General features: G+C 44.0%; 1 protein-coding gene across 2 annotated transcripts; it reads left to right on the top strand.

Moving 5' to 3' along the window:
- Positions 1–29: 29 nt before the first annotated feature.
- On the top strand, positions 30–25,810 carry RAC1 (Rac family small GTPase 1). Of its 2 annotated transcripts, XM_072836955.1 has the most exons (7): positions 30–287; positions 10,916–10,987; positions 15,005–15,122; positions 21,397–21,453; positions 22,974–23,036; positions 23,750–23,909; positions 24,217–25,810. In XM_072836955.1, exons 1-7 carry the CDS (start codon positions 253–255, stop codon positions 24,345–24,347), a joined length of 636 nt encoding a protein of 211 aa, XP_072693056.1. In that variant the 5' UTR covers positions 30–252; the 3' UTR covers positions 24,348–25,810. The 2 variants fall into 2 exon arrangements, with proteins under 2 accessions (XP_072693056.1, XP_072693055.1); XM_072836954.1 differs by lacking the exon at positions 21,397–21,453 and having other exon boundaries at positions 111–287.
- The last annotated feature ends 1,810 nt before the right edge of the window (positions 25,811–27,620 follow it).

Below are 27,620 nucleotides of genomic sequence, written 5' to 3'. Positions count from 1 at the left end.
GCGCGGGGGAGGGGAGACCGGATGTGAGTGGAGCGGCCATTTCCTGTTTCTCCGCAGTTTTCCCCCAGCTTTGGGTGGTGGCCGCGGCTGGGCTCCGGCTTTCCGTCGGCGGAAGGCGAGGCGGCGTGGACAGCGGCCCCGGCACCCCGCGCCCTGCCGCCTGCAGCCGCGCGCCCGCCCGCGGCGCCCCGAGCCCGCCGCTTCTCGCGTCAGCGCCCGCCCGCCGCCGCCGCGGCCCAGCGAGCGGCCCAGATGCAGGCCATCAAGTGTGTGGTGGTGGGAGACGGGTGAGTGCGCGGGCCGGGGCCGGGGGCCGGGGGCCGGGGGCCGAGGCCGAGGGTGGGGCCTGGGGGCCGGGCCGGGCGGGCTCGCGCGGGCCCGGAGCCGGCCTCTCCGCGGGGCGCGGGCCACCACTCACTCCCTCCGGGACTGGGAGGCACGGGGCCTGGTTCCGGCTCTTTTTTTTTTTTTTTTCTTTGCCTTTTTTCTTTTTTCTTTTTTTTTCTGATGGGGGAGGGAGTCGCCGAGCGGCGGCCGGAGGGAAAAGTGAACTCCACCCTCCCGCCTTCTGGGCCCGCTGCGCGCGGGGCGGGACCCCCCAGCCGCGCCGCCACCCGCGCTCGTCCGCCCCTACAGCGGTGGGCTTGGAGTTGCCTTTCTTTCTCTAAGGGGGGGCGGGGAAGGACCCTTTCTGGGTTTTTACATCAGCCTCTGGAGCCCGGTTATAAGCTTCCGTGTGTCCCGGCGACCAGGTCGATAGTTCTTGAGTATTTGCCTGGGCTGGTTTGGCGACCCCAAACTGATTTCCCGTATCTTCCGCTTGTACTTAGCCGCTTTTAAGATTTTTCCCTCCCTTTGGTGATAATTCTTGTACTTTCCTTGGAGAAACTTTTGGGATTCTAGCTACGAGAAGCTAGGTGTGATTAAGACTGATCTTTTCTCTGAATGTGGTGTGGTCATAAAAAAAAAAGGAAGAGAGAAAGAAAGAAATTTGCTTTCGCTGCTTGCATTAGGTATGGGATGTAGCAGAACAGGCTCCCTGAGCGGAGCTGCCCTGTGACTCAAGGCATTTCTTTTCATTACTGTCTGTGGTGGTTACAAGGCCCTAGAGGAAGACAAGACTTGGCTTATGCAGTTTTTTTTTCCCCTCCCATAGAAACAAAAATCTCAGTGTAATCCGAGCAAAATTGTGTATCTCAGCAGTGCTCGAGTTAGTTGAGTGTTAACAGCGAAGATCCAAGAATTACTATCAGTTTCATCAAACTCAGTGTAATTGGTACATTTTTCAAGTCTTGTAAAATCGAAGGAAGAGTTCTGGCATCGCTCTTCCTTTTGATTAATATTCCCCAAACTTGTCATTAGGACTGATGTGGCTTTTATGCCTCCCAAGTTGTGAATTAGCTCATTTAGATTGTTGTAAATTAGACATTTTGAAACTGTTGCTACAACTATTTCAGATGTAAGGACAGTTGAACTGATTTTTTAAAAGATGCCCATCTGTGTGATTTGTCAGTCTTCAACGTGTGAAACGTTATTAACACTTCATGGTTCTGTGCATATAGCTAAAAATTATGACTCTCACCTATTTAGGAATATGTATGTTTTTTGTTTTTGTTTTTTAAACCCTTGAAAAGAAAGCTTTTCTTTCATTTGGGGTCCAAAAACTTCAGTTAATTAGTTTAATAGGGAAATCAGTACATTGGTTTAAATGAAATTTGATCCTTTTGTGTAATGAGTTAACTACACATATATCACATTGTCTTATGAACACTTTAACTGCATTTCCTTTAAAAATTTAAAAATGCTGAATCTGTAATGCTTAGAGTATGAAATAATGCTGTTTTTTTTAAATTGCTGATAATTCAGTATCTAACTTTAGAATGTAATATTCTTTTTTTTTTTTTTTAAGATTTTTATTTATTTGACAGAGAGAGCACAAGCAGGGGGAGTGGCAGAGGGAGAGGGAAAGAGAGAGGCAGGCTCCATGCCAAGCAGGGAGCCGGATGCGCCACTTGAACCCAGGACCCTGGGATCACGACCTGAGAGGAAGGCAGACACTTACCTGACAGAGCCACCCAGGTGCCCTAGAATGTAATATTCTTAATTGAAAATTTCTGAAACTAAACATAAGCACAGCAGACCTACTTAATGCTTACAGATGATGGACCCCGAAGATTTGTATTGCCTTGTGTATCTAGTCACATACTTGTTGAATGCCTGTTGTGGGATCTGGATCCTTACTTCGAATCCCCACTCCCAATGATTAGGGAGGAACCTGGGCATATTCACACTCCTCTCCCAGGACAGGGACCTCAAGTTGAAGTGGCGAGGATTAAACAAGTTGCTGGGGGACGCCTGGGTGTTTCAGCGGTGCCTGCCCGGCTCCAGCTCTGGTCGAGATCCTGGGATCGGGGATCAGGCTCCCTGCAGAGAGCCTGCTTTTCCCTCTCCTTGTGTCTCTGCCTCTCTTTCTCAGTCTGTCTCATGAATGAATAAATACATAAATCTTAAAAAAAAAAATAAACAAGATGCTGAATACTAAGTGCCTCCCAGGTGCCTGGCCCCAGGTGAGAAAGTGCAGGCAGCCAGCCTCATATAGTGTTGCTCTTTCTCTTAATCTGAGGCACTGTTGGGCCCTGTGTGGGAGGTCCAAAGCATAAAACAATTCTTGGCTTTAAGTTTTCATTCGATTTATTTGGTACTGTATTTGACATTGATGTAGACTGGGGCAAAGCCCTGTTAGAAGTAAACAATTCAAGCTCTGTTTATTTATTTTTTAAAGATTTATTCATTTATTTAAGTAATCTCTACACTCAATGTGGGACTCAACCTCAGGACCTTGAGATCCAAGAGTTGCACGTTCCTCCAACTGAGCCAGCCAGTTGCCCCCTCTATTACTTTAAATAAGGGACAACATACAGCAAACATTACTTCAGTGAAAAAGTTACATACATGACTTTCCAAACCAAAAATATTTTTTTGCTTTGACCCAAACAAAACATACCTGATGATATACTTGGAATGTTCTTTTATTCAAAAATTGTTAAAGCTGTAAACGTGGGTGTAAATTTTGTGGGGCAAAGAACTCAGTGCTGTGGGACTTGTAGTTAAGGGGAGTTTAAGCAATAAAGGCAAATTGAAGCTGCACAAATTGCAAGCTTCCTTATCTAAAAAATATTCTTGGGAATTAGGTTAAAAGTTATATCATAACCATATTATAAGTAGGATCAACTAGCCTATATTCTTTTTTTTTTTTTTTTAAGATTTTATTTATTCATTCATGAGAGAGACAGAGAGAGGCAGAGACACAGGCAGAGGGAGAAGCAGGCCCCATGCAGGGAGCCCGTTATGGGACTGGATCCCGGGTCTCCAGGATCATGCCTTGGAGGCAGGCGCCAAACCGCTGAGCCACCGAGGGATCCCTAATTAGCCTATATTCTTATAAATTATTTCCTATATAGCAGTTCACTGGCATTAAGTATAAAATGTGAAGTGACATTTTGATACTGTTTAATTCTGCAGATCCTTCTCTTGGTCCTAATTGTGTTAGTCCTTCCTGAACACAGGGTCTTTTACTTTGACTTGGGGGATCTCTGCCCCCAAGATTTTCTCTCAGCTTCGGTAAGACAGCATCTCACATTCAGATGTTTCTAAACATTTTTAATAGTGTTGCTTTGACTTTGGTTGACCAGAAGCTGGGAGTGAGTGACCTGAAGCCCCCCTACGTTCACTCCAGATTGGGCAAGTGGTCTCATCATCCCAGTGTCTAATTTAGACATTGCTTTCCAGGAAATTGTTTTAGTTCAGTGTGAAAAATACCTTCCATGATGATGTCATCTTTTTAGGAATGTACACCACTTAGTCTCCACTCACTTCCATTGAATAATCAGTGGGGAAAAAAAATCAATGAAGGTATGATCCATGAATTTAAGTACCTCATGAATTGTCTTTGTGTATTTTTGTCTTGAGGCATGGGGTTCCACATTTTTGACCGGTTGTAAAGGTGTTTGAAATCTACACTGGCTTCTAAATTTGAGTTTGTTATTTGCCTCTGATCTTGGTGGTTAAAATTATACTTAAGTCTTTTTTTTTTTTTTTTTAACAACTTTCAAATGATAATCCCAGTAAAAGTTCAAGATTGGGTTCAGTAGAGGAGTTATCAGTAATTTTTAGAAATCTTAAAGCCACTTTTCATAATGTTCTATCTTTTGCATTAATTATGTATTGAATGTATTAGTACTTCCTTCTTTTTCATCTCTGCATCACCCACCAGGTATTTCTTGTGATTTTAGTTAAGACTAAGAAGATGTTTTATCAGGGATCCTGCTACTAAGGCAGTTACCACGTGTCAGAGGAATTTCTCTTCCCACATTTTATTTATTTATTTTTATTTTAAAACTTATTTATTTATTTATGAGAGACAGAGAGAGAGAGAGGCAGAGACAGAGACACAGGAGGAGGGAGAAGCAGGCTCCATGCCGAACCGAACGTGGGACTCGATCCTGGGACTCCAGGATCACGCCCTGGGCCAAAGGCAGGTGCTAAACTGCTGAGCCACCCAGGGATCCCCTCTTCCCACATTTTAATATGAAAAATTTAACACATAAAAGTTGAAAGAATTGTACAGTGAACACTTACCACTTAGAGTTTTGTTATCAATATTTTGCTCTATTTCCTTATCACATATATTCCCATAATTAGGGCTTTTTTTTTTTTTTTAAGATTTTATTTATTCATTCATGAGACACACAGGCAGAGGGAGAAGCAGGCTCCATGCAGGGAGCCCAATATGGGACTCGATCCCCCTACTCCAGGATCACGCTATGAGCCCAAGGCAGACGCACCCAACTGCTGAGCCACCCAGGTGCCCCAATAGGGCATATTTTAACAGGATTTGACTTTGAAGGAGAATGGGGATGATATGCAGTTAGATAAAAATTCTTGTTTGTGAACTCTGTATCTTGCTCAGATCCAAGTATCAAGTACTCCAGGATTAGGATTGGTGCTTCTAGAATTCTAAAAGGCAGGGAGGGGCCTGTAGAGTAATGGCTACTTCAGGATTGAACTCTCTCTTTGAGGTAGCATCTTCAACCTTTAGGGTTTGATTTTTTTTTTTTTTTTAAGATTTTATTTAGTTATTTGACAGCACAAATAGAGCTACAGGGAGAGAGAGAAGCAGTTCCTCCCCTGAACAGAGAGCCCAGAGGACCCTGGGTGGGATCATGACCTGAGCCAAAGGCGGACGCTTAACTATTGAGCCACTCAGTCACCCTCAACCGTGAGGGGTTTTGAAACTACATAGGCTTTTTAATTTTTTGAAGCCTCCAGTGGTGATAATGGTTTTCCATAAATTGTTTGTGGTGATAAATAATCAGAACTTCAGATTAGGGTTTGTTTATTTGTAGCACTAAACTACTCTGTTATTCATGTGCTTTCTGAATTTATTTACTGAAGGCCTACTGTTGGAGAGTTCCCAAACCCCATTTCACAGGGTAAATTGAGGACTTTCATTTAGGATCTTTCATTTATGCAATAAATATGAATATATATTTAATAGATATAATTCACATTTCCTTATATTCTATTAATCCTAGATCTAGGTACTTTAAAAAAAAAGATTCATTTTAGAGTGAGTGTGAGCAGTGAGCAGGAGTATAGGAAGAAGAGGGAACCAGAATCTCCAGCAGTCTAGCAGCCTCCCCACTGAGCCTGGAGCTCCACACAAGGTTTGATTTGAGGGCCCTGAGATCATGACCTGAGCTGAAACCAAGAGTTGGATGCTTAACTGAGTGAGCCACCCAGGGGCCGGCCCCAAGATCTAGGTACACTTGGACAGTAATACAGGCTCCTTATTTCCTCATTGGAGAAATCTGGTCTTTCAGTCCTATTGATATCAGTGTATCTTTTTAAAATTTATTATTATTTTTTTTAATTTTAGAGAGGGATCCCTGGGATGTGTTTCTTGATCTCGGTGGTGTCAGTTCAAGCCCAAGCTGGGTACAGAGGTTACTTAAAAATAAAACCTTTGGGCAGCCCTGGTGGCTCAGCAGTTTAGTACCGCCTTCGGCCCAGGGCGAGATCCTGGAGTCCCGGGATCGAGTCCCACGTCCGGCTTCTGGCATGGAGCCTGCTTCTCCCTCCTCCTGTGTCTCTGCCTCTCTCTCTCTATCATAAATAAGTAAATAAATCTATTAAAAAAATATTTTTAGAGAGCAAGCAATTGGGGAGGGGGGCAGAGGGAGAGGGTCTCAAGTAGACTCTGTTCTTAGTGTGCAGCCCCACGTGGGGCTCAATCTCATGACCCTGAGATCATGACCTGAGCCAAAACCAAGAGTTGGATGCCTGACTGAGCCATCCAGGTACCCCCCAATGTATCTTTTTAAAAATAAGACAATACAGAAAGTTCTTATTTTTGAATTTCCTGTATTGTTATTGTATCCCTTTTTTAATAAAGGTTTTATTTTATTTTATTATTATTTTTAAATATTTTATTTATTTATTCATGTGAGAGAGAGAGAGGCAGAGACACAGGCGGAGGGAGAAGCAGGCTCCATGCAGGGAGCTCAGTGTGGGACTCCATTCCCTGGTCTCCAGGATCAGGCCCTGGGCTGAAGGTAGCGCTAGACCGCTGAGCCACCAGGGCTGCCCAAAGGTTTTATTTTTAAGTAACCTCTGTACCCAGCTTGGGCTTGAACTGACACCACCGAGATCGAGAATCACATCAGCCAGGTTCCTCTCCCTTCTCTAACATGAGGGAATTGGCAGCATTTCCAGATTAATGGATCATACGTGCTTTTTAAGTTTTGGTTTATAGATTTTAGTAATAGTGAGATCTCAAAATTTTTAAAGTTCCTTTAAAGTTCTCTTAATGGAAAAACAACATAATGGGAACATGAGTTATTGGCTTTAATCTTGGTTTATTTCTACAAGATAGAGCAGGAGCGGCACAGATAGGGTGAAAAAATGTGCTCATATGAACTTTCTTCCAGTAGTCTCATGTTCATTTTTTAAATTATTTTTTATTATTTTAGATTTTATTTGCGCAAGAGAGAACGTGAGCACAAGTGGGGGGAAGGGGGGGAGAGGCAGAGAGAGAAAGGGAGAAGCAGACTCCCAGAGGAGCAGGGACCATGACCCCAGCCGAAGGTAGATGCTTAACAGACTGAGCCACCCAGTTGCCCCTCGGGTTCATTTTTTAATGTTGTGGCAGCTTTCAAAGATTATAAAAAGATGGAACTGAGAAGTTAAGTGTATATAAAATTGGAAACTCCAGAGCTGGAGTTAAACTTTCTGGATAGTAACTTCCAGAGATTCTGCAGCAGCATCAGTCCGAGGCTGTGAGGCTGTGACCAAACACTGCTTCTGTTCTCTGTTGGGGAGCTGGTACTGCCTGAGCTTGTGTTGACTTTGGCCTCTAGGGGTTTTTTTGTGGAGTGTGTTAAAAGGAGTGAATAAGTAACACTAATGGGAGGTAAATAACCATTTCCTTTTTCTTTTTATCTGTTGTTAAAAACTAAGTAAATATTTAAATCAAAGGTTGGACATATACCGAGCTGCCCAAGCATCAGACTCTTGATCTCAGGGTCATGAGTTCAAGCCCCATGTTGGGTTTCATGCTGAGTGTGGAGCCTACTTTAAAAATAAATAAAGGGCAGTCCCGGTGGCTCAGCGGTTTAGCACCGCCTTCAGCCCAGGGCCTGATCCTGGAGACCTGGGAATCGAGTCGGGCTCCCTGCATGGAGCCTGCTTCTCCCTCTGCCTGTGTCTCTGCCTTTCTCGCTCCCTCTCTGTGTCTCTCACAAATAAATAAATGAAATTTAAAAAATAAATAAATTAATTTAAAAGTCAGAATTTTATAATTTAATTATTTTTTAAAAGATTTTATTTATTTATTCCTGAGAGAGACACAGAGAGAGAGGCAGAGATACAGAGGGAGAAGCAGGCTCCATGCAGGGAGCCCAATGTGAGACTCATCCTGGGACGACTTCAGGACCACGCCCTGGGCCGAAGGCAGGTGCTAAACCACTGAGCCACCCAGGGATGCCTCTAATTTAATAATTTCTTATAGAATTTAGGTTTATAGCAAATACTGTAATGATTGGTAAGAAAAAAAATTCCCATCAGTATAGGATTATGCCAAGTACCTTGAATTCCTTTGCAGTTATACCTTTCAGAAGACAATGCCTCAGATGAAGGTGAGGTTTCAGGAAAATAAAGTTTAGGGCATTTAAAACAGTCATATTTATAGTAATGGCTTTGTTCCTTCTACATATGGAAGAGATTTAGGACAGGCTCTTAAGGGAAGTGCTACTATAACATTTTAACATAACCGTTAAAACCTTTATAGCTGCTTATTCTTGACATTAAGAGGCAATAAGTATTAATATTTTTGCACAACATTTGTAATTTGAGAAGAGGTTCACTGGTGATGGCCTTAGACTCCACTCTCCTCCTCGGCTACCACATCCAGCCTATGGCTGAGCTATCATATTCTGCCTCATGCCTAGGAAGCTCTTGAAATGGCCCACTTCTCTTCACTCTGAAGTCCCCTCTTTGGTTCAAACCACTCGTTTTCCTGCCTCCAGTCCCAGTTTCCTCTGTCCTCTCCACACTGCAGTCAGAGGCTGCTTCTGAAAATGCAAATTTAATGGTTTCTTGGCAACTAAAAATCTTCTGGGACTTCCCAAGTAGGATCAAGTCCCATGCCCTTAACAAGAAGAGATGACAATCTTCTCATATTTTCCTTTGGTGCTTCCCCCTTATTTCTTTGTTCTTCAGTTACGCTGAGCTTCTGGGCCTCCCCATAAATGATGTCACTTTTGCCTAGAATGTTCCTCCTGTCATGTCCCCACTCCTCCTAAATTTCAGTGTACATCGCAGCCTCTTCTTTCCGCCTCCAAGACTAGGTTAGATCCCTTCACTGTACATTTCCAGAGCATCTTTAATGACACATCACATAATATGTAATGTAATGACACATTACATAATTTTTATGTAATGACTGCATTTTTTATTCTTCACTTTAATAACTGCTCAGATTCCACAAGATCTTGTTCATTGCTTTATATCTTCGGCACCTACTATTCTTCCTCACATAGCACACACTTTGTTGGTATGGGTTAAAATAGGATTAATGCTTTCAATAGGTTTTTTTTTTTTTTTTTTTTTAAAGATTTTATTTGTGAGAGCCAGAGAGAGAGAGAGAGAGAGAGAGAGAGAGGCAGAGACACAGGCAGAGGGAGAAGCAGGCTCCATGCAGGGAGCCCGACATGGGACTCCATCCTAGGTCTCCAGGATTAGGCCCTGGGCTGAAGACTATGCTAAAAACCGCTGAGCACCGGGGGCTGCCCTTTCAATAGTTTTGTGATGAAGTTGATAGTTCTGCATCCATTTTACAGTTGAGAAAACTGAGGCATAAGGATGTTGAAACTTAAAAACAGTTCCAGCCAGCAAGTAATAAAGAGCTGGCTCTGGGTCTCAGATCCAGGGTAATGACTACAGATCTCAGCCTCCTGCTTACACAGGTTTGACATTGTAAGCTTTTCACAAAATGTATGGCCAATGACTCATTTTTGTTTAGAAAGCCTTGAGGAGTTGGAAGCTACTTCCTGATGATGTAATGTTTGACTCCGTGAGGTCTTTGGGGGGTGGGAGAGTTCCAACTTTTAAGCTCTTTATAGTGTTAGGAGTAAAACAAGTATTGGCAAGACTGGATGGGCCTGTAATCTGTCCTAGCTGAGAGGTTTTTGCCTCCAGCTAAGAGTGCTACAAAAATAGAAAAGCACTTAACTTCTTTATGACGAATCCTAATTCATAGTAGTTGAGTTTGAACGACAAAATGTTACAGCTCAGAACTTCATTGTGTGACAGACAGGACCTTGGTAAGCCAACAGCAAACAGCAGGAAGATAGGCTCTTGTAGGGAGAGCATTTAGTGAATCCTTAGGCAAGGGACACAGGCTCTCAGAACCCCTTGAAGTCACTGTAAGAATGTAAAATTTGGAAACCATTTTTTGGCTAAGGGTGCAGTGATCTTGATTTGTAGTTAATATTCTCATGAAAAAAATTTTCAGGTGGTTGAGAGACTTTCAGCCTCTGACCTCCGCCCGATGGTACACTGTACCCACTACTAGTACAGGAGGCCCTTCTGTTTTGGAGAATTTTTGCATGATTCTTTTTTACTTTCTCCTCTTTGCAGCTGTTTGGAAAGTTAGGCCAGCATCCCAGGACTGTTAGTTAATATGTCTGGAATATATCATATTAGTTACTCTAAAAACTTAGGGTGATATGCGAGGATGGGGGGGGCTGGGGAGGTGGCAAATGAATACAGATGAATTAAAGTGAGTTCTGTGTGGCTCTTTGTGGTTCACAGTTGATCTGTGGTGGTTAGTGACTAAGCACTCTATTAAGAGAACAGTCATTACTGATGCCAGAGGAAAGGCTCTAAAAGGTAGTGGGTTTGAGTTACCACTCTGAGGCAGCAAAATACATAACAACCAAGCGGAAGCTGTAGAGGAAGGCTTTGTTTGCATATTATATCCATCAGAATGATCTGAGGATAGAATTGAAGATTCTTGGATGAAAGACTGGGTACAGATGTTGACAAAAGAAAGAGACTCTTAATTTTAAAATATTGTTCCTGTTCAACCTGAGCTTATTTAACAGTTTCTGACTATGAATGCTAATGCCCTACACCTGAATAGAACATGAGGGCTCCTTTTTGAGAAATTTGAGTTTGTTTACTATAAATTTCAGGATAAAATGTGTAGTGTTAAGTAAAAGATTATAGAAACTGTTTAATGGTAAGTAAGTACTTGGGGTATACTCCTTGATTTTTCTATAAAGTTAACAGAATAATGAAAAGATTACATTCATGCTGATTAAACAACTTACACTCTTTTCTTCTCTCTCTTTAGAGCTGTAGGTAAAACTTGTCTACTGATCAGTTACACAACCAATGCATTTCCTGGAGAATACATCCCCACTGTGTAAGTATCCAGTTAACCTGGGAATTAACTTGCCTCTGATGTTTTTTTTTTTCTTTTATTCCTTTGACCATTGTTTTGCTATAAAGGCATTCTTACTTTGCACAAAAGCAGATCTGATTAATTTTCCATCTAAACACTCACCTAAGTCTAATTATAAGGTATTTGGGCTTTTTTTTTTTTAAGTTTTTATTTTATTCATGAGAGACAGAGAGAGAGAGAGAGAGAGGCAGAGACACAGGCAGAGGGAGAAGCAGGCTCCATGCAGGGAGCCTCATGCAGGACTCGATCCCGGGACTCCAGGATCCAATCCTGGAACTCCAGGATCACGCCCCTGGGCAGAAGGCAGGCGCTAAACCGCTGAGCCACCCAGGGATCCCCTGTATTTGGGCTTTTAAAAAATACTTAATCTTATGTAAAGTTTCTACATTGTGATGAAACACGCAGCTTTCCTAATTGATTCTTAGATATTCAGGAAACAAAGTTAACTAACTAGAAGACTGGAAAATGGAAGAGTTTCTGGTAAATTTGGCTCTCTAAGCTCTGTGAAGGATCAAGGAACTGAAACACAAAATACACTGTTATATTGTCATTAGCCTTTTTTGGCAAGTAATCTGATGGTTGCCTGTCACGTGAGTTACCAGGGTGTGTGTTAGGGTCAGTTGTGGGAGTACAGAATTGGCTACTGAGCTGCTGCTTATTCCCTCTTGGCCACAGAATTGGGTGGAGATGGAGAAGTGCTTTTCTGATGATGGGGTTACTAGGGAGTGCTATGTAGCTGAGCCTCATAATGTATCACCTGCGGCCATGATGTCAGCTCTGTCTTCATGGCTGCCATCCTGGTGGAGAAGAAACCCCTCAGATCCCACCTGTGCTAACCTTGTCAAGCACAACAGGTGTATTTTGGTGGTCTCCAAAGTTTTGTAAAAGTGGGATCATACTGTCCGTGTTGTCCATGTTCTGGTTTTGTGGTTGGGACTTTCCTTTTTTTTTTTAAATTTATTTATTCGTGAGAGACATAGAGAGGCAGAGACACAGGCAGAGGGAGGAGCAGGCTCCACACAGGGGACCCAATGTAGCTCTTAATCCTGGGACCCCAGGATCATGCCCTGGGCCAAAGGCAGATGCTCAACCGCTGAGCCACCCAGACATCCCAGTTGGGACTTTCCTAATCTACACATAGGTAGAGTGAAATCCTTATTAGCTGTCAGTGACTCTGAACTAGGATAGCTGATAAAAACCACTGGTCATTAAGGTTATTTTTTTTTTTTCTTTTTTCTTTTTCTGTGCTAAATGTTGCACATATCGTGCACATGTGATTGATTATTAGAAGTGGAAGTGTGCCAAATCAAAAGGGAATGGCTATTTAATTTTTTTTTTTTTTTAAGATTTTATTTGAGAGGGGGATCTCTGGGTGGCTCAGTGGTTTGGCCCCTGCCTTTGGCTCAGGGTGTGATCCCGGAGTCCTGGGATTGAGTCCCGCATCGGGCTCCCTGCATGGAGCCTGCTTCTCCCTCTGCCTATGTCTCTGCTTCTCTCTGTGTCTCTCATGAATAAATAAATAAATCTTTAAAAAAAAAAAGATTTTATTTGAGAGACAGCACAAGTGGGAGAGGGGAGCACAGGGAAAAACACAGGGAAAAACAGCACAGGGAAAAACAGGGGAGCACAGGGAAAAACAGGAAAAAAACAGCACAGAGCAGACTCCCCGCTGAGCAGGGGACCCTGACTGGGAGCTTGACTAGAGATTTGATCCTAAGACCCTGAGATCATGACCTGAACCTAAGGCAGGCACTTAACTGAGTCACCCAGGCGTCTGGATATTCAAAGTTTTGGAAGATACTACCCAGTTGCCGCCAAAAGGCTGTCAGTTGGACCAGCTGTGACTAACGCGGCCTCCTCAATTTGGACCATGGGCGACAGGCATTGAAAAAAGCTGCATTTCTGATCAGCGGTGAGGTTAGGATCCCATGAATGTTCACTGTCCATTTGCAGTCTTCTGTGAATGGCCTGTGGAGTTCCTTTGCTTGTTTTTCTACTGAAATTTTATATTACTGATGAAACTCTTGTACATAAGAAATTTTAGGGACAACCCGGGTGGCTCAGCAGTTTAGCGCTGCCGCTGGCCCAAGGTGTGATGCTGGAGACCCGGGATTGAGTCCCACGTCGGGCTCCCTGCATGGAGCTTGCTTCTCCCTCTGCCTGTGTCTCTGTCTCTCATGAATAAATAAATAAAATCTTGGGGATCCCTGGGTGGCACAGCGGTTTGGCGCCTGCCTTTGTCCCAGGGTGCGATCCTGGAGACCTGGGATCGAATCCCACGTCGGGCTCCCAGTGCATGGAGCCTGCTTCTCCCTCTGCCTATGTCTCTGCCTCTCTCTCTCTCTCTCTCTCTCTCTCTCTCTCTGTGACTATCATAAATAAATAAAAATTAAAAAAAAAAAAACTTAAAAAAAAATTAATCCTTCTATCTCATTTGTCTTTAAACTTCATCATGAGATCTTCTGCATAAATAAGTTTGGTGTTTTTATGTAAATATACTGCTTCGCCACCATGCAGTTTTATGTTTTACTTAGAAAGACCATTCCTGTTTCCGTGATGCAAAAATACCCTCTTGTAGGTTTCCTAGATTTTTGTGGCTAAAGTTTTCATTTTGTGGCTGAAGTCCGAATTCATTTAGAATTTATTTTTTTGGTATACTAGGAGGCAGGCACCTGATTCTTTTTCCCAGATGGAAAAAAGTCATAATACTGTTTATTGAATATTTTTCTCACAGAGGCAGAATTGCAAGACATGAGGCTTTTTCTTTACGGTATTTAGTTGTCATTCCATTCTGTAAACCACATTGGAGCCTTACGCAGACCTCTGCTTTGCTGTCTCAATGTAACAAGACCCTAAGTTTTAGTGTTGAGAGTTGAGAGTATGTAAAAATGATTTTGAATTTTATCTTACAGGCTGATATATTGTGTCTTGTTTGGTACTTGCCCTGGTTTGAATTGCAATCCCAGATTTTTTCTTTTTTTTTTTTTCCTTTTCAAGATTTTATTCCTGAGAGGCAGAGGCAAAGACCTAGGCAGAGAAGCAGGCTCCCCACGAGGAGCCGGATGTGGGACTCAATCCCAGGGCCTCGGGATCACGCTCTGAGCCAAAGTCAGATAGATGCTAAACCACTGAGCCACCTAGGCGTCCTCAGAATTAATTTTTAGTGAAGTACTTGGTGGTACTTAGTGATTCTTGTTTGTTTTTTAAGTCCACCTTATTTTCTGCCTGCCAGGCTTCTCTGGGCTGCCTCTTATCATTAACTAGTTTTTGTGTAACAACTTTAAGTTAATTTAAGTACATGTGTATACTCACTCTTGAAATGTTACATGATAGCTTTTCTTTTCTTTTTTTAAGATTTTATTCATTCATAGAAGAAAGAGTCAGGGACAGGCAGAGGGAGAAGCAGGCTCGCCTCACACCATAACTTTTCAAAGCATTGCTTTGTGTTACCATAGCAGTTTGGTTGCAGGCCTCGGTGACCAAGGCTTGATGGTGATTGCCCTGCACTTAGTGCGGGTGTTCTGGAAGCACTGTAGAGTATGGCTTTGTGGTATGCCACCTTGTTGAAGATGAGTAACGTGTACACAAGTCAACAAGTGGGTTTGAGAGAGGGACTAATTTATACTTTGTTTCTTTCTGGAGAGAAAAATCTTAATGTTCTCTTCATTAAAAACAAAGGTTTTCTCTTGCTGACAGTCATTTGTTTTAGTTCAGTGGACTACCTTGTCCTTTGTGTCTGTCCCAGGCGTGTTTCTCCAGGTGCAGTGTTTTCGCCTTCCCCATACCCTGCAGCCCTTTCTCCTTCCATGTGGCTGCTCTGGCTCCTTGTGCCTGCATGCTGGCACCTTTGCTTTCAGGGGAGCCTCCAGGCCACTCCTGGCCTTGGCACACCTCTGAGACCCTTGCTATGATAGTCACTCAAACCCCCCATCTATGCCTTATGTTCCAGGGCTAAAGTGTTTTTTCTCCATTCTACAGCTTTGACAATTACTCTGCCAATGTTATGGTAGATGGAAAACCAGTGAATCTGGGCTTATGGGATACAGCTGGACAAGAAGATTATGACAGATTACGTCCCTTATCCTATCCGCAAACAGTAAGGATCATGACTGCTTTTTAATGTGTCCTTTAGAGTATGTAATTTTGACTGTGTAATTGCGTATCACCTACAGGTTTGCTTATACAGTTGGCACTTGAATGCACAGGTTTGAACTGCAGAGATCCACTTACACCAGGACTTTTTTTCCATAAATACATTACGGTACTGTAAGCATAGTTCCTCCTCAAGATTTTCTGTTTTTTTTTTTTTTTTTTTTTTTTTTGTTCCTCAAGATTTTCTTAGTGACATTTTCTCTGGCTTACTTTAGTGTAAGAATGCAGTGTATATTACACATAACATATTTTACATGTATTAATCAACTGGTTATGTTATTGGTAAGGCTTCCCAGTCAGTAGCAGGCTGTTTCTTAAAGTTTCGGGGAGTCAAAGTAATACACAGGGTTTTGACTGCATAGGGGGTAGTCAGCACCTTTAACTACCCGCGTTGTTCAAGGGCCAGCTGTATTGCCATCTTTAGTAGCAAGGTTAAGTTCGGTAGTGAATGTCCTAGATGAGGACCAAGGATTTGTTTCTAATTTTTTAGCCTTACCAGCTACTAACGATGGTGCTATGTGTTCTACATGCTTTCATTTTAATTTCAGGACAGCCGCATGAAATAGGTACTGTTTTGTTCTTGCAAACCAGTTTCAACAATAATTACTTTTAAGATCAGTTTGCTTTGTGCCACAGAGTCAATTTAAACAGTTAAGGTTTTAAAAATCAAGTTAATGACTTCTCTTTTGGAATTAATATTATTTTTCTAATAAAACACATGCTCATCTTTCTACAGCGTTAGTATCTAAGTCTTCTCAATGTATATTCAGGTTTCGGTTTTGTAAAAATATGTCCACTGTGTCCAGTCAGAAAAACTTCTAGATTAGTTTTGCTTCCATTTCAGAGAATTTTAAATGATGTGTGTATCAAAGTGAATCAGTAATAGCTGGTTAAAATATGCTTAGAAACCACTTTACTTGAAATAAGCAATTGTCTTATTTGTACCATTTGCTTATCTTGTTACACGTTTGTTAGTCATTTTTAAAGTGTTTTAAACCAACTCTAGAGGCTCAGATGACTCACTGGCCAAAGGAAAATGCTCTAGGGGCAGTCAAGTGAATTTGTCAGGTTGAAATCCCATGCTCTGCTTCCTAGCTCTGTGACCCTGGCAGGTTTCTTCACAGCTCTAGTCATGACCTGTTTTCTCCTAGGATTAGATTAGCAATCAGTATAAGGCACACTGAATAGTTCCAGGCACATCACAGACAGTCTAGTGTAGCTGAGGTGAAGATTCATAGATCTGGACAGCTCTTCAAGTCCGAGCTGGCTGGGCCCAAATGAACAGAAGTTGCTGTACATGCTCTCAGCAAGTTAGGATGACCAGAGGAGGATCAGGTGGAGACATTCTGGAGTTTTTTAAAGTTAACTTTCTATTTAGTAAAATAAATTTAAAACTCTATTTTTTGGATTTATTTGAGACCGAAAGCACGAGAGTAGGGGGAGGGTGCGAGGGAGAGAACAAATCCCAAGCAGACCCTGTACTCAGTGCAGGGGTCGATGCAGGGCTCGATCTCATGACCCTGAGATCGTGACCAGAGCCAAAACCAAGAGTCAGACACTTAACCAACTGAGCCACCCAGGGGCCCCTAAACTTAGTGTGCGCATGTGCAAATGGGGAAAAGGGGCAGAGGGAGAGAATCTTCAAGCAGACTGCCTGCTGAGTGCAGAGCCCTGTGTGGGGCTCAATCTCATGACCCAGAGATCACAACCTGAGCTGAAATCAAGAGTTGGACACTCAGGACACACAACAAACTGAGCCAGCCAGCTATTCCCCCCACCCCCTTCCTTTTTTAAAGTTTTAAAGTTTTTTCCATGCAACAGTCATTGTCTTTTGTGTTTATTTTTTCAGCTGGAGGAATTCTCAAATACAATTAATTTGAACTGTGGATTTTTGCTACATTATAGTAATAGTGTTCAATAAAGACCAAACCCATAAAATGCTGTCTGAATGAGTGATGCCTCATTTAATCTCCAGCTAAAAATTAACTGTGATTAAGTTTTAAAAGTCAGCTCATAATCCCCAAATGGTTCGAAGTCTTCAGTATGTTTAGGAAACTTCTGTCCCCAGTGGGGGCTTGATAATTCCAGATTTTAAGTGGATTTGCTACCTATTGACTGGTAGAGTAGGAGTCTCTAACCTACTGGATACATCTGGAAGGGTGGGGTATCACTTCTGAGAAATGAGAACCACCTCCTGTGACTCAAGGGGTCCGGGCAGGGTGCGGCCTTTTTCTCTGAGGGAGTCATTCACAGTAAGTCAAAGGTGACTTGGCAAGATTCCCACTCTGTATGCTAGAGAACACAGAGATAAAGTAGCAGATTGAATCAGGCTGCAAGGTATGAAGCCCAACATCCAAGTGGGTGGGGGTGTTGTCCTTCTAGGGCAGGACTTTGTAAACTTTGTTTCATCTGTACAAGGTGCTAGTTTCCTGTCAAATACTTGAATGTCTAAACGGGTGGAAGGCATGATTCTTGCCCTCCAGTAGTTCACACATGTAGGTGTGTAACATACCACGTACCAGCACAGGGGGTGTCCTGGTGCTTAGAGCAAAGAGGAGAGTGGCCATCCTGCCACTAAGGACGTGCTTGCTGGCTTCTTTGGGGATGAGGAAATTGTCTTGGCTTCTGGGGGGAGGCCCTGAATGCTGTCCTACTGAGAGCAACAGGCCTGGTGGTTACAGGCTGGCATCTCAGCAGAGGGGACACCTCTAAACTTTGCACTGACTGGAACCTGGTCTCTGGTTTTTGGCTCTTTGGTCTATGGGACTCCGTGACTCATCCATGACTGTGCTCAGATACTCCTGAAGGGACAGTGGACCATTTCTTACCCAGATCTCACCCCTTACTTAGGACATTGTGACCCAGAAACATCCTGTTTCCTGTGGTCATTTAACGCTGTTCTCCTTGTTTGTAGGGTGACTCTGGGTAGCGAAGTTAAATCTGTGTGAAGCATTTGTTTCTACTTTGTTTTCCAAAAGATGGCGAGCGGGTGGTCCTTTTCAGGAGAAACTATCCTTCACGTTTTTGTTTTTCTTGATTAAGTAATCCTTCAGGCTCTTCCATCTCTGAATAAGTTACTTTAACACGCTCTTTGAAAATACCCTGTGAGTTCGGCACACTCCCCTTCAGCTGGTCTATTCGCCATCGTGGTATGGTCCGTGCAGGGCTGTATTTGCCTTCTTGTTCCGGGACTTGGTGTGAGTGGGAACACCTGGGACTTGCCAGTCACAACAAGCTCTGTGTGGGTTCTGAGAAAGCTCAACATTACCCAGCCTGCTGGCTGACGTGCCGGGCCTCTTGTGCCTGGGTCAGCCGGGACGTTTGTGTGAGCTCACCTTGAGAAGGGCTAGGCTGCTTACTGATGCTTAAAAAGAAAAACAGTAGCATTTAGCTTGGCCTTTTTTTTTTTTTTTTTTTTTTTAGTATTTTATTTATTCATGAGAGGCAGAGGGAGAAGCAGGCTCCATGCAGGGAGCCCAATGTGGGACTCGATCCCGGGTCTCTGGTATCACTCCCTGAGCCAAAGGCAGGCACTTAACCTCTGAGCCACCCAGGTGTCTCAGCTATTTTGATTTTCATATGGCTTTCTACTTTAAATTGGCTGTTACAGGATTTGTGTCCTCCAGCCAGAGGTTATTGGGAACACACTTGTGGCTGAAAGAAATTGGGTTTGTTCTCTGCCCTGAGCCGGACGTCCACCTGGGGGCTCGAGAAGGCAGAACTTGCTCTGGATTGGGTGCTGGCTAGAAGCAGGGTAGTTTTAGGGATGCCCTAATCTCCTCTACAAGGTGGGGATGAAGCCGTGACTGGTGCAGAGATAGGCATGCAGTCCCCTTGTCTGGGAGAGGGGGATGTTTGGTGTTTTTATAATTTGTACGGTGACCTTGTATTTGAGGTTAGACAAGATTGTGAAGTGTTCTTCTATTTATTTCTTTATTTTTGTGTTCATGCCAGCATGGTCAAATAGTGACCTCTTCTAACCCCAGCACTCTGGGAGATGGTCCCATTCAATGGGAACTTGCCATAACCAAGCTGTGAGCACTGGGCTGGCTCCCAGGTGTCAGGGCTGCTCTTCGCTTTCTCCAGAGCATGTTTTCTTAGCTCCTCCTGGATGCCACATGCGTAGTGTCTTTGCCCTGTTTGTGTGTCTCATGCTGCTTTTCTCAGTTCATAGAATACCCGTAGTAAAAAATATTCCAAGTCTGAAAGTAAAAGCCAGGTGGAAGGCCTCGGAGAGGAGGATCTAGAAGAGCCCCACCACCCCACAGTCTGTCTGCTCATATCCTGCTAGGAGCCACTCGTCTCTCTATGGTCCCCCTTCACACATGTAGGAGGAGACCTGCTTTGTGATACACAGGTAATGAGGGCTGGGTGGGAGCATGTGTAGTCAGAAGTGTCCTGCCAGCATGGGGAAAGCAGCTAGAGGAGAGGTAAGCTTGTGGCTCAGGACAGCTCAGGTGAGTAAAGAGGCTCCAGCACATCGGTGACCCTGGGAGGAAGGCTGAGCAGGCCAGGCCCTGCTTTGGAGCTCGGGGGTTTGCGAGGACAGGCGTTAACATGGAGATGCCCTGCCAGCCATGAGCAGCGTGGACTCTGTGCAGGGCGTTGGTTTAGAAGGCCGAGGTGGGAAAGACTTGCTGCTGGAAGAGATAAGTGTCAGAAGCATAAGACATTTTATTTATTTTTAATTAATTTTTTTTTAGGAAAACTAGTTTTTTTAGGATTTTTGTTTTGCTTTTTTTGTTTTTTAGAGGATAGGGAGGGGCAGAGGGAGAGCAAGAATCCTGAGCAGGCAGTGTGGAGCCCATGACCCTGAGATCATGACCTGAGCTGAAATCAGGGGTCAGATGCCTAACTGATGACCAAGCCAGCCAGGTGCCCCTAGAAATATTTTTTTTTAATTTTTATTTATTTATGATAGAGAGAGAGAGAGAGAGGCAGAGACACAGGCAGAGGGAGAAGCAGGCTCCATGCACCGGGAGCCAGATGTGGGATTCGATCCCGGGTCTCCAGGATCGCGCCCTGGGCCAAAGGCAGGCGCCAAACCGCTGCGCCACCCAGGGATCCCCCTAGAAATATTTTTTAAAGCCATATTTTGGCTGGGGGAAGGAGGAGGAGAAAGGAACAGGCAGATGGCATAATGTTAATGTAGGATGGAAAGCATGTTTCTTCTTCAAAAAAAATGTTCTTAAAAATTGGAAAGGGTAGAACAGATATGGTTGGAGGATATTTTGAGGCTGCATTTTTGTGGCCAATGCCCAGGAGTTTTTGTGTCACAATAAATATTTGGTGGCATGTCAAGGCTTTGGGAGCACAGATCTTCAAAAGTCGCCCATAGATTAAACCCAGGATAATTAGGGCAACTTTCATGTTGTTAGAATTGTAGATCAGAGAGACTTAAATGAGATGAAATTTAAAAAATTCTCTTGTCCATCTGTCTCTTAAAAAAAATTGTAGGTTTCTGTGTTGCTTGAAGAGCAAGTCTTTCCGATTTTTGTCGGAACAAAGGAATGAATTGATGGCACTGTGGTAAACATGAGAAATGCTGTCCCTTCTGGGCGTTCCCCTCCAAAGCTGGGGGTGGGGGGAATTAAAGGTCTCAGTGCATTTACTCCAGTAATTCAGGCCCCTAAATCCAAACTGCATTCCCAGGATTTGGGGGAAGAGAGGACCAGCACTTGCACACAGGAGGCTGGCCGTGTTCACAGCTCTCTGACTGGGCCGTGCTCCTGGGGAGTGCTTCGTCTGAGAGGCCTGTGTTTACAGACAGGTGCTCTTCCTGCGTGCGGCGGCTTCAGCTGGGCTTAGGTCTCAGACCTGGGATGGAGAGCTGTGACAGGTGTGCCTATTGCCAGTGGGAGCCAGCAGTGGCACAGGGATACCCCTTCGGTAAGGAAGGGTGCTTCCTTAACCTTTCTCACCTGGACGTGACCCGTGTGCTTTCTCAGGCGTGTTGTGGCTTCTGCTGGAAGCACACCCTCTGTGCGCTGCCATGGCTAGAAAGGAGTGCCCCCCTCCTTCCCCATATCTGCCTGACATCTTGTCTTCACCCTCGTTGACCTTCACAGGGTTTGATGAACTGTTTGGTGGTATTTGTCAGTTGCTTTCAGATCCTTTAGGAGGGTTGAGACAATTCTGATGAAGAAATAATGGATTATATTGACTTGCATTTTCCTCAGTTTTTACTAAACTCAGACAAAGTTCTCATGCATTACTAGGTTGGAGAAACGTATGGTAAGGATATACCCTCCAGGGGCAAAGACAAGCTGATTGCCGTATGTAAAACTTTCAATCCACTTCAGTTTCAAGCTTTATCTGTTCTCTCATTTCACTTAGTTTTCCCAGAATTTCCTGTTGAGCCTCATGTTCCTTGAGTGTTTTAAATTTAATTCACTCAAGGTTGGGGTTTTGTTTGATAAAATGTGCTTTCAGTAGAGCGAGACAGTTTACCTACTAGCTTGAATTAAAGTGGTTTGTGAACTGCTTGCTCCCCTCCTCCCAAGGGGAAGGAGGAACTTTTATGAAGGGGCCTCTTCAGGCGGGTTGGAGATGAAGGTGTGGAGCCCCCTGCCCCAAGCCCACCATGGAGCCCATGCTTGAGCCCAAGGGGGACTAACCGTGGCTGCCAGGGCCTCCTCCGCTGTGGTATCCGGTGTGCGGGCCTGTCTGCGGCATGGCTGTGCGGTGCTGGTGAGCTAACCCACCTTTGCTTTGAAGTGACGTAATCAGGTGCCAAAATGCCGAGGTGATTCTTGGACGAGCCTGTGCATGCGCTAGCGTTTGGAAAATGTCATTTTAAAAAAGCTGTTGTGTGGGATGTTTCTCTCCCTTTCCAGGTACAAGACATCAGCTGGATTGGTGAAAGTGTTAGCTTGGGAATTGGGTACATTTCACAAAGCATAGCTGCCTTTTTCCAGGAAAATGTCTTATAAACCTAGCATTTTAGAAACTCTTAAGCATTTTTAAGTACAGGTAAATATTTTAGTTTGGCTTCTTACACAATACAGAATGGGAGATATGTTTTACATTCAGTCAGAAAATCTTCCAGGTATTTAGTCTGCACTGACTTTTCCTCTGAATCTCCACTTTGCCACTGCCGCACGCTCTAAGTCCTGCAGAGAACCCCACTTGGGATTGAGAAGCTGATAGCCAGGAGAGGCCACTTACACACAAGATTGCCCTTCTGCACAGTGGTTGTGCTCACTGAGCAAACCACTGAGCCCCACTCCGGGCCAAGGGACTCTGGTGGCAGTTCTTAAAGCAGCAGTTTAATTGCACCCCAGTGGTCCACTATACATGTACTTAATGTGCACATGAGGAGTTTACTGAAAAGCACACTGTTGATAAAGGTTTTTAAAATCAACTCTGCTTTTGATAAATGGAGATCACATTTTACAGAAATATTGGAGTGGTAGCTTGATTTTGTCCCTATATATAATAGGAACATTAAATTCCGGGGTGGAGGGGATAAATTCCCAGGGGGAGTTGGAAATGATGGAGAAGAAGCCTCTGGGGGTTCTGATTTGAGGTCCCCCCTGGCCTCCAGTAAATTTGAGCACATTCTAGTAAATCCTCTCCCCCCTTTCAGAAGTAACTGGCTGCTTCATGTGCTGGCTCTGGTTTGGGAGCCTTCTGACAGAACTGAAGGGGGGAACCAGGAAGCAAGCTTTAGACACAAGCTGCTGGTACATATACGCAGTTCGTCTCATGATTCATTCCCAACAGCATTTACAAAGCAAAGTGCATTCATCATTGTAAGACCATTTCTAAACGCCTCCCTGTTTCCTTTTTATAGGATGTATTCTTAATTTGCTTTTCTCTTGTGAGTCCTGCATCATTTGAAAATGTTCGAGCAAAGGTAAGTGGGGAATGTTTTAGAGGAACATCTTGTTATGTAATGTCTCCTTGGGAAGCAAAAATAACACTTGGTGATAGGAGTTTTAATTATTTAAATTGATGTTGTAATTCTACTTAGGTAGCAAATCAGTTTTGAAGTATATGACTTTATTATGTAGAGTTCTGAAGTTTCAGGGCCTGATTCAGAAACGCTTTGTTCCTTGCTAAAGTAGTGAGCACTTTGGAGTCTGCCTGATGGGGTTGTCTAATAAAAATAGTGACCATGACTTTCCACTGCTGCCCTGGTCACTTGTGAAAAATGACATGTGCAGGATGTCCTCCAGTTGTGGTCAGGGATGTGTTCAGTGGGGCTCATGGTGGCAGAGCTGAGACCTCAGTCGATAGTTGACTTTTTTGCTGAATAGGGAGGTTTCTCAAGAGACCATCTAAGAATTTAACTCATTTTACCAAGAGGTAGTGGTTTGGGGGAGGGGGATGTTCCCTCCTTGCCTGTTCTTGGGAGTCCCAGCTTGCTATTCGAATGCCCACAGGTAGGCCCGTGGTTCTGGAAGGTATTGCAAGGTGAGCAGGGCTGAAGGGTGGGATGCTGTGTCTTGTTGAGGACTCTGCAGCAACTAAGGAGTGGCTGACAGTTTGACACCTGTGGGGATGTAATTTAGGCAAAAGAGGTTCATCAGGGAGGGTGTGGTGACTCTCTTCCTCTCTTACATTTAGTGGTACCCTGAAGTGCGACACCACTGTCCCAACACCCCTATCATCTTGGTGGGGACTAAACTTGATCTCAGGGACGACAAAGACACGATTGAGAAACTGAAGGAGAAGAAGCTGACTCCCATCACCTACCCACAGGGTCTGGCCATGGCTAAGGAGATCGGTAGGAAATCTGCATTTTCACATCTGCTTTGCACGTGCTTTTATTTTCATGGCAGAGACAGGAGTCCAGTCTGTGGGAAGTAAAGAGCATGTTTTTCTGACTCAGGCTATGGTTGACTTCTGGGGAGCCAGCCAGGCAAAGCTCTCAGTGTGAGCGCTCAGTAGGTGAGCTCCGGGTGCAGGTCAGGGGTTGCTCTGCTGTGCCCAGCGGGCTGTCAGGAGTCTGGGCCTGGGGAGCTGCTTCCTGCCCTCCTCCTGGACAGAAGGGTGGGCTCCACATGTGGCTATGAGGCTGTGTTTCTCGGCAGGTGCTGTAAAATACCTGGAGTGCTCTGCTCTCACGCAGCGAGGCCTCAAGACAGTGTTTGATGAAGCTATTCGAGCGGTTCTCTGCCCCCCTCCCGTCAAGAAGAGGAAGAGAAAATGCCTGCTGTTGTAAATGTTGGGTTCCCCTGCCCCATCCCCCTCAGAACCTTTGTACGCTTTGCTCAAAAATGGTGGAGCCTTCGCACTCAATGCCAAGTTTTTGTTACAGATTAGTTTTTCCATAAAACCATTTGAACCAATCAGTAATTTTTAGGTTTTGTTTAAAGTGTAAGACTTCAAACTTTCACATTAAAATTTAGCCCTAAAATGGCCAGCTTTCTTAAAGCCTTATTTTTCAAAAGCCCCTATTCTTGCTCAGATTAAGAGTTGCCAAAATACCTTGTGAACTAAGTTGCATTGTGCTGAGAACACTAAGCACTAAACCGTTCAAGATCCCTGTCCTTCAGAAGAGACGGCAGTGTCTCAGGTTTGGACCTGCAGACCTGTGCTTGCTAGTTTCCAGTAGGAAAGCCGCACAGCCTCCTCGAGCTGTTGCCACATTGCCATCTAAGCCCGTGGCCACGCCCTAACTGTACTGTATGTCCTCACGGAAGGAGCATAATGACTCAATTCTTTGGATCAGTCTTTTTGATTTTGTAGTGAAATTTTTTTAAAAAGTTAGTGTATTCGCTTTTGCTGACATTTTGAACAGACCTCTCACTCCCATGTTCCTCCAATGAGGGCGGGGGGCACAGCACGTGACGCGATCAAAGGATAAAGACAGTATTTTGACAAAATCCGGAGGTTAATTTACACTACATTGTACACGTCATAATCAAACTGAATAAAAGTGTCACGGGTAAAATTTTAAAAGGTTAATTTCTGTCAAATGCAGTAAATGAAGAAAGGTCGGTATTATCACTAAGTGTTTTAAGCTTTTCCTTTTTCTTAGACCTGCCATCCTTCCTGAAATTGGGCATTTAATTCATCTTTGAACTGGTTGTACCCATAGTTGCTAACTTAGTGCTTTTCTTATAGAACCCCTTCTTAACGAGCAATATGCCTCCTTGTATTATAAAATCTTTCTGATAATGCATTAGAAATTTTTTTTTGTAGATTAGTAAAGTGCATTCCTATTTCCTTGTTACTTTATTCAAAGCTAATAAGCACTCTCCTTAGTTTTCTAGTAACTAGGTGTAAAAATCATGTGTTGCAGCTTTACAGTTTTTGAAATATTTTAGATATTCCTAAACTATGAACTTTCTTAACATCACTGTCTTGCCAGATCACCAATACTGTCCCCTGACTAACGCTGGCCCTCCTCTGCCTCACCCCCCGGACACACGCTTCCCGTTGCCCTGCCTGACCATGTTCCCTTGGGTCTGTGACATTCTGTAAGCCCGTGCTTGTGCTAACGAAGTTCTGTACGACTTACCCACTGGCAAGAATACAAGGTTGGACCTCTCAACCAATAAAATAGAACAACATTTTTTAAATTGACAGTTACAGAATCGTGGAGTGTTTTTACATTGATCTTTTGCTAATGCAATTAGCAGTATGTTTTGCATGTATGACTTAATAAATCCTTGAATCATATGATTGTGATACTTGAATTCTTAAGAGCTCGAGCAATTTCCTGGGGTGTGTTCGGTTGTCTCACCTGAAAATCCTGGGTTGTGGGAAACCTAATTCCCAGTGCATGTTTTCATACTGGAGGGCTTGGAAGGGGCCCCTCCTGGAGAGGAGCTGGGGAATCAGGTTGGGTTCTGCACCTCCTGAATGCTGGGGAGACCTAGGTGACATCCACACTGGGGTGCATGTGCATACATCCTGGGCCAGAGCTCTGGGCTGAGGCAGACGGTGGCAGCCTGATAGGGAAGAGGCTAATGATGACTTTGAATCAGATTCTTTCTGGAGCCTGAAACTGTACTATGAACTGGTCATGTTAGAATCAGTTTTTTAAGTAATCCTTTTTATTGCTCTGAAGATCGCTTTGAGTATTTTTTAAAGAGTTTAAAAACCACATAATTCTAGGGATGCCTGGGTGGCTCAGCAGTTGAGGTTTGCCTTCGGCTCAGGGCATGATCTCGGGTCCTGGGAGCAAGTCCCGCATCGGGCTCCCCATGGGGAGCCTGCTTCTCCCTCTACCTAGGTCTCTGCCTCTCTCTCTCTCTGGGTCTCTTATGAATTAAAAAAAAAGATCATGTAATTCTAAAGGTTTGCTACAAAAACAGCAGCCTTCTCTCTTCACACCGTCCCCAAAGGCAGTCAATTTGAGTTCTTTTAACTGTTTCTCTCCATATGTCTAAGTGATGCCCTTTTTTTTTTAAACCTACTAGATCACCAGTTATGAAAGGATGGATAGACTCCCAACAGCCAGATGGAAGAGATGCCTAGATGCCTAGGGCCAGGTATGGGGGAGGGGCATGGAGCCTCCCCAAATCTCCACATGCTCCCCAGCCTGTAAGCTACACCCACCCCCCATTCTTACAGGTTTTTTTCTAGAGGCTTTGTTACATAGGCACGGTTAATTAAATCACAGGCAATTTATTTGCTTCAGTCTCCAGCCCCCCCGCCCCGGGCCCTGGGGGTCAGGCTAAGTCACTTTATGGCTGGTTGCATTTTCAGTTTCAGCTGCTACCACAGATACTCCTGGAGTGGCAACTCCCCCCACTCCCTTCCCTAAACAGAATTATTTTGGTTGGTGGTCACTATTGAGTATCCATGTGAATATTCCTTGCTGAGCTGTGGAGGAACAAAACTTGGCTGCACAACTGCTTTTTTTTTTAGGAATAACTGGTACTTTGCTTAATTTCGATTTTGCTTAATGATCTAGTAAGTGAACTTCCATCTGTGATCTAAATCTCAAACGTGTAGATTTATTTTGTTTCACAAATTTCATTTTCCTAAAAGTCTCAGAATCCTTGGGCCACTGTTCCCTGATGTGCTGATCTTCGTATCCCCTGGGCCACTGTGGGCCTCACTCCCAATTCCAGCATCAGGAGCCCACGCGCAAATGACTGAGCCAGCTACATGCCGCCAACTCCTTTTTAATTTGCTTTATCTTGAACACCTCCAAGAGTTTCCTGAGAAAGAAGTAAGTGTGTGGGAAATGGGTTTCTCAGCCTTGTGTCTTTGAAAACAACTTCCTTCTCCCTTGATCCTTCCTGGCTGGTCCGAAGTGCTGGAGTGGAAATGGTTTCCTTTCCGTTTTGAAGGCCGCTCCCTCGGGTCTTCCTTGGCCATTTCTGTTGTGTGGAGTGAACTTATGTTGATAAGCTCTGTGAGATTTCTTCCCGTCTTGCACAGCCTGGGCTTCTCTGAGCCTTTTTGCTTGTGGGTTCTGTCGGCTGGGGCGCTGTTGCCCAGCTGCCCTGGAGTCCAGTGCTCATGCTTTTCACCTTCA

This window comes from Canis lupus, chromosome 8 (genome assembly GCF_048164855.1).
Source record: "Canis lupus baileyi chromosome 8, mCanLup2.hap1, whole genome shotgun sequence".
Classification (NCBI taxonomy): Eukaryota; Metazoa; Chordata; class Mammalia; order Carnivora; family Canidae; genus Canis; species Canis lupus.
The sequence above is the reverse complement of the archived record's forward strand: the minus strand, read 5'-3'. Positions and strand labels throughout refer to the sequence as shown.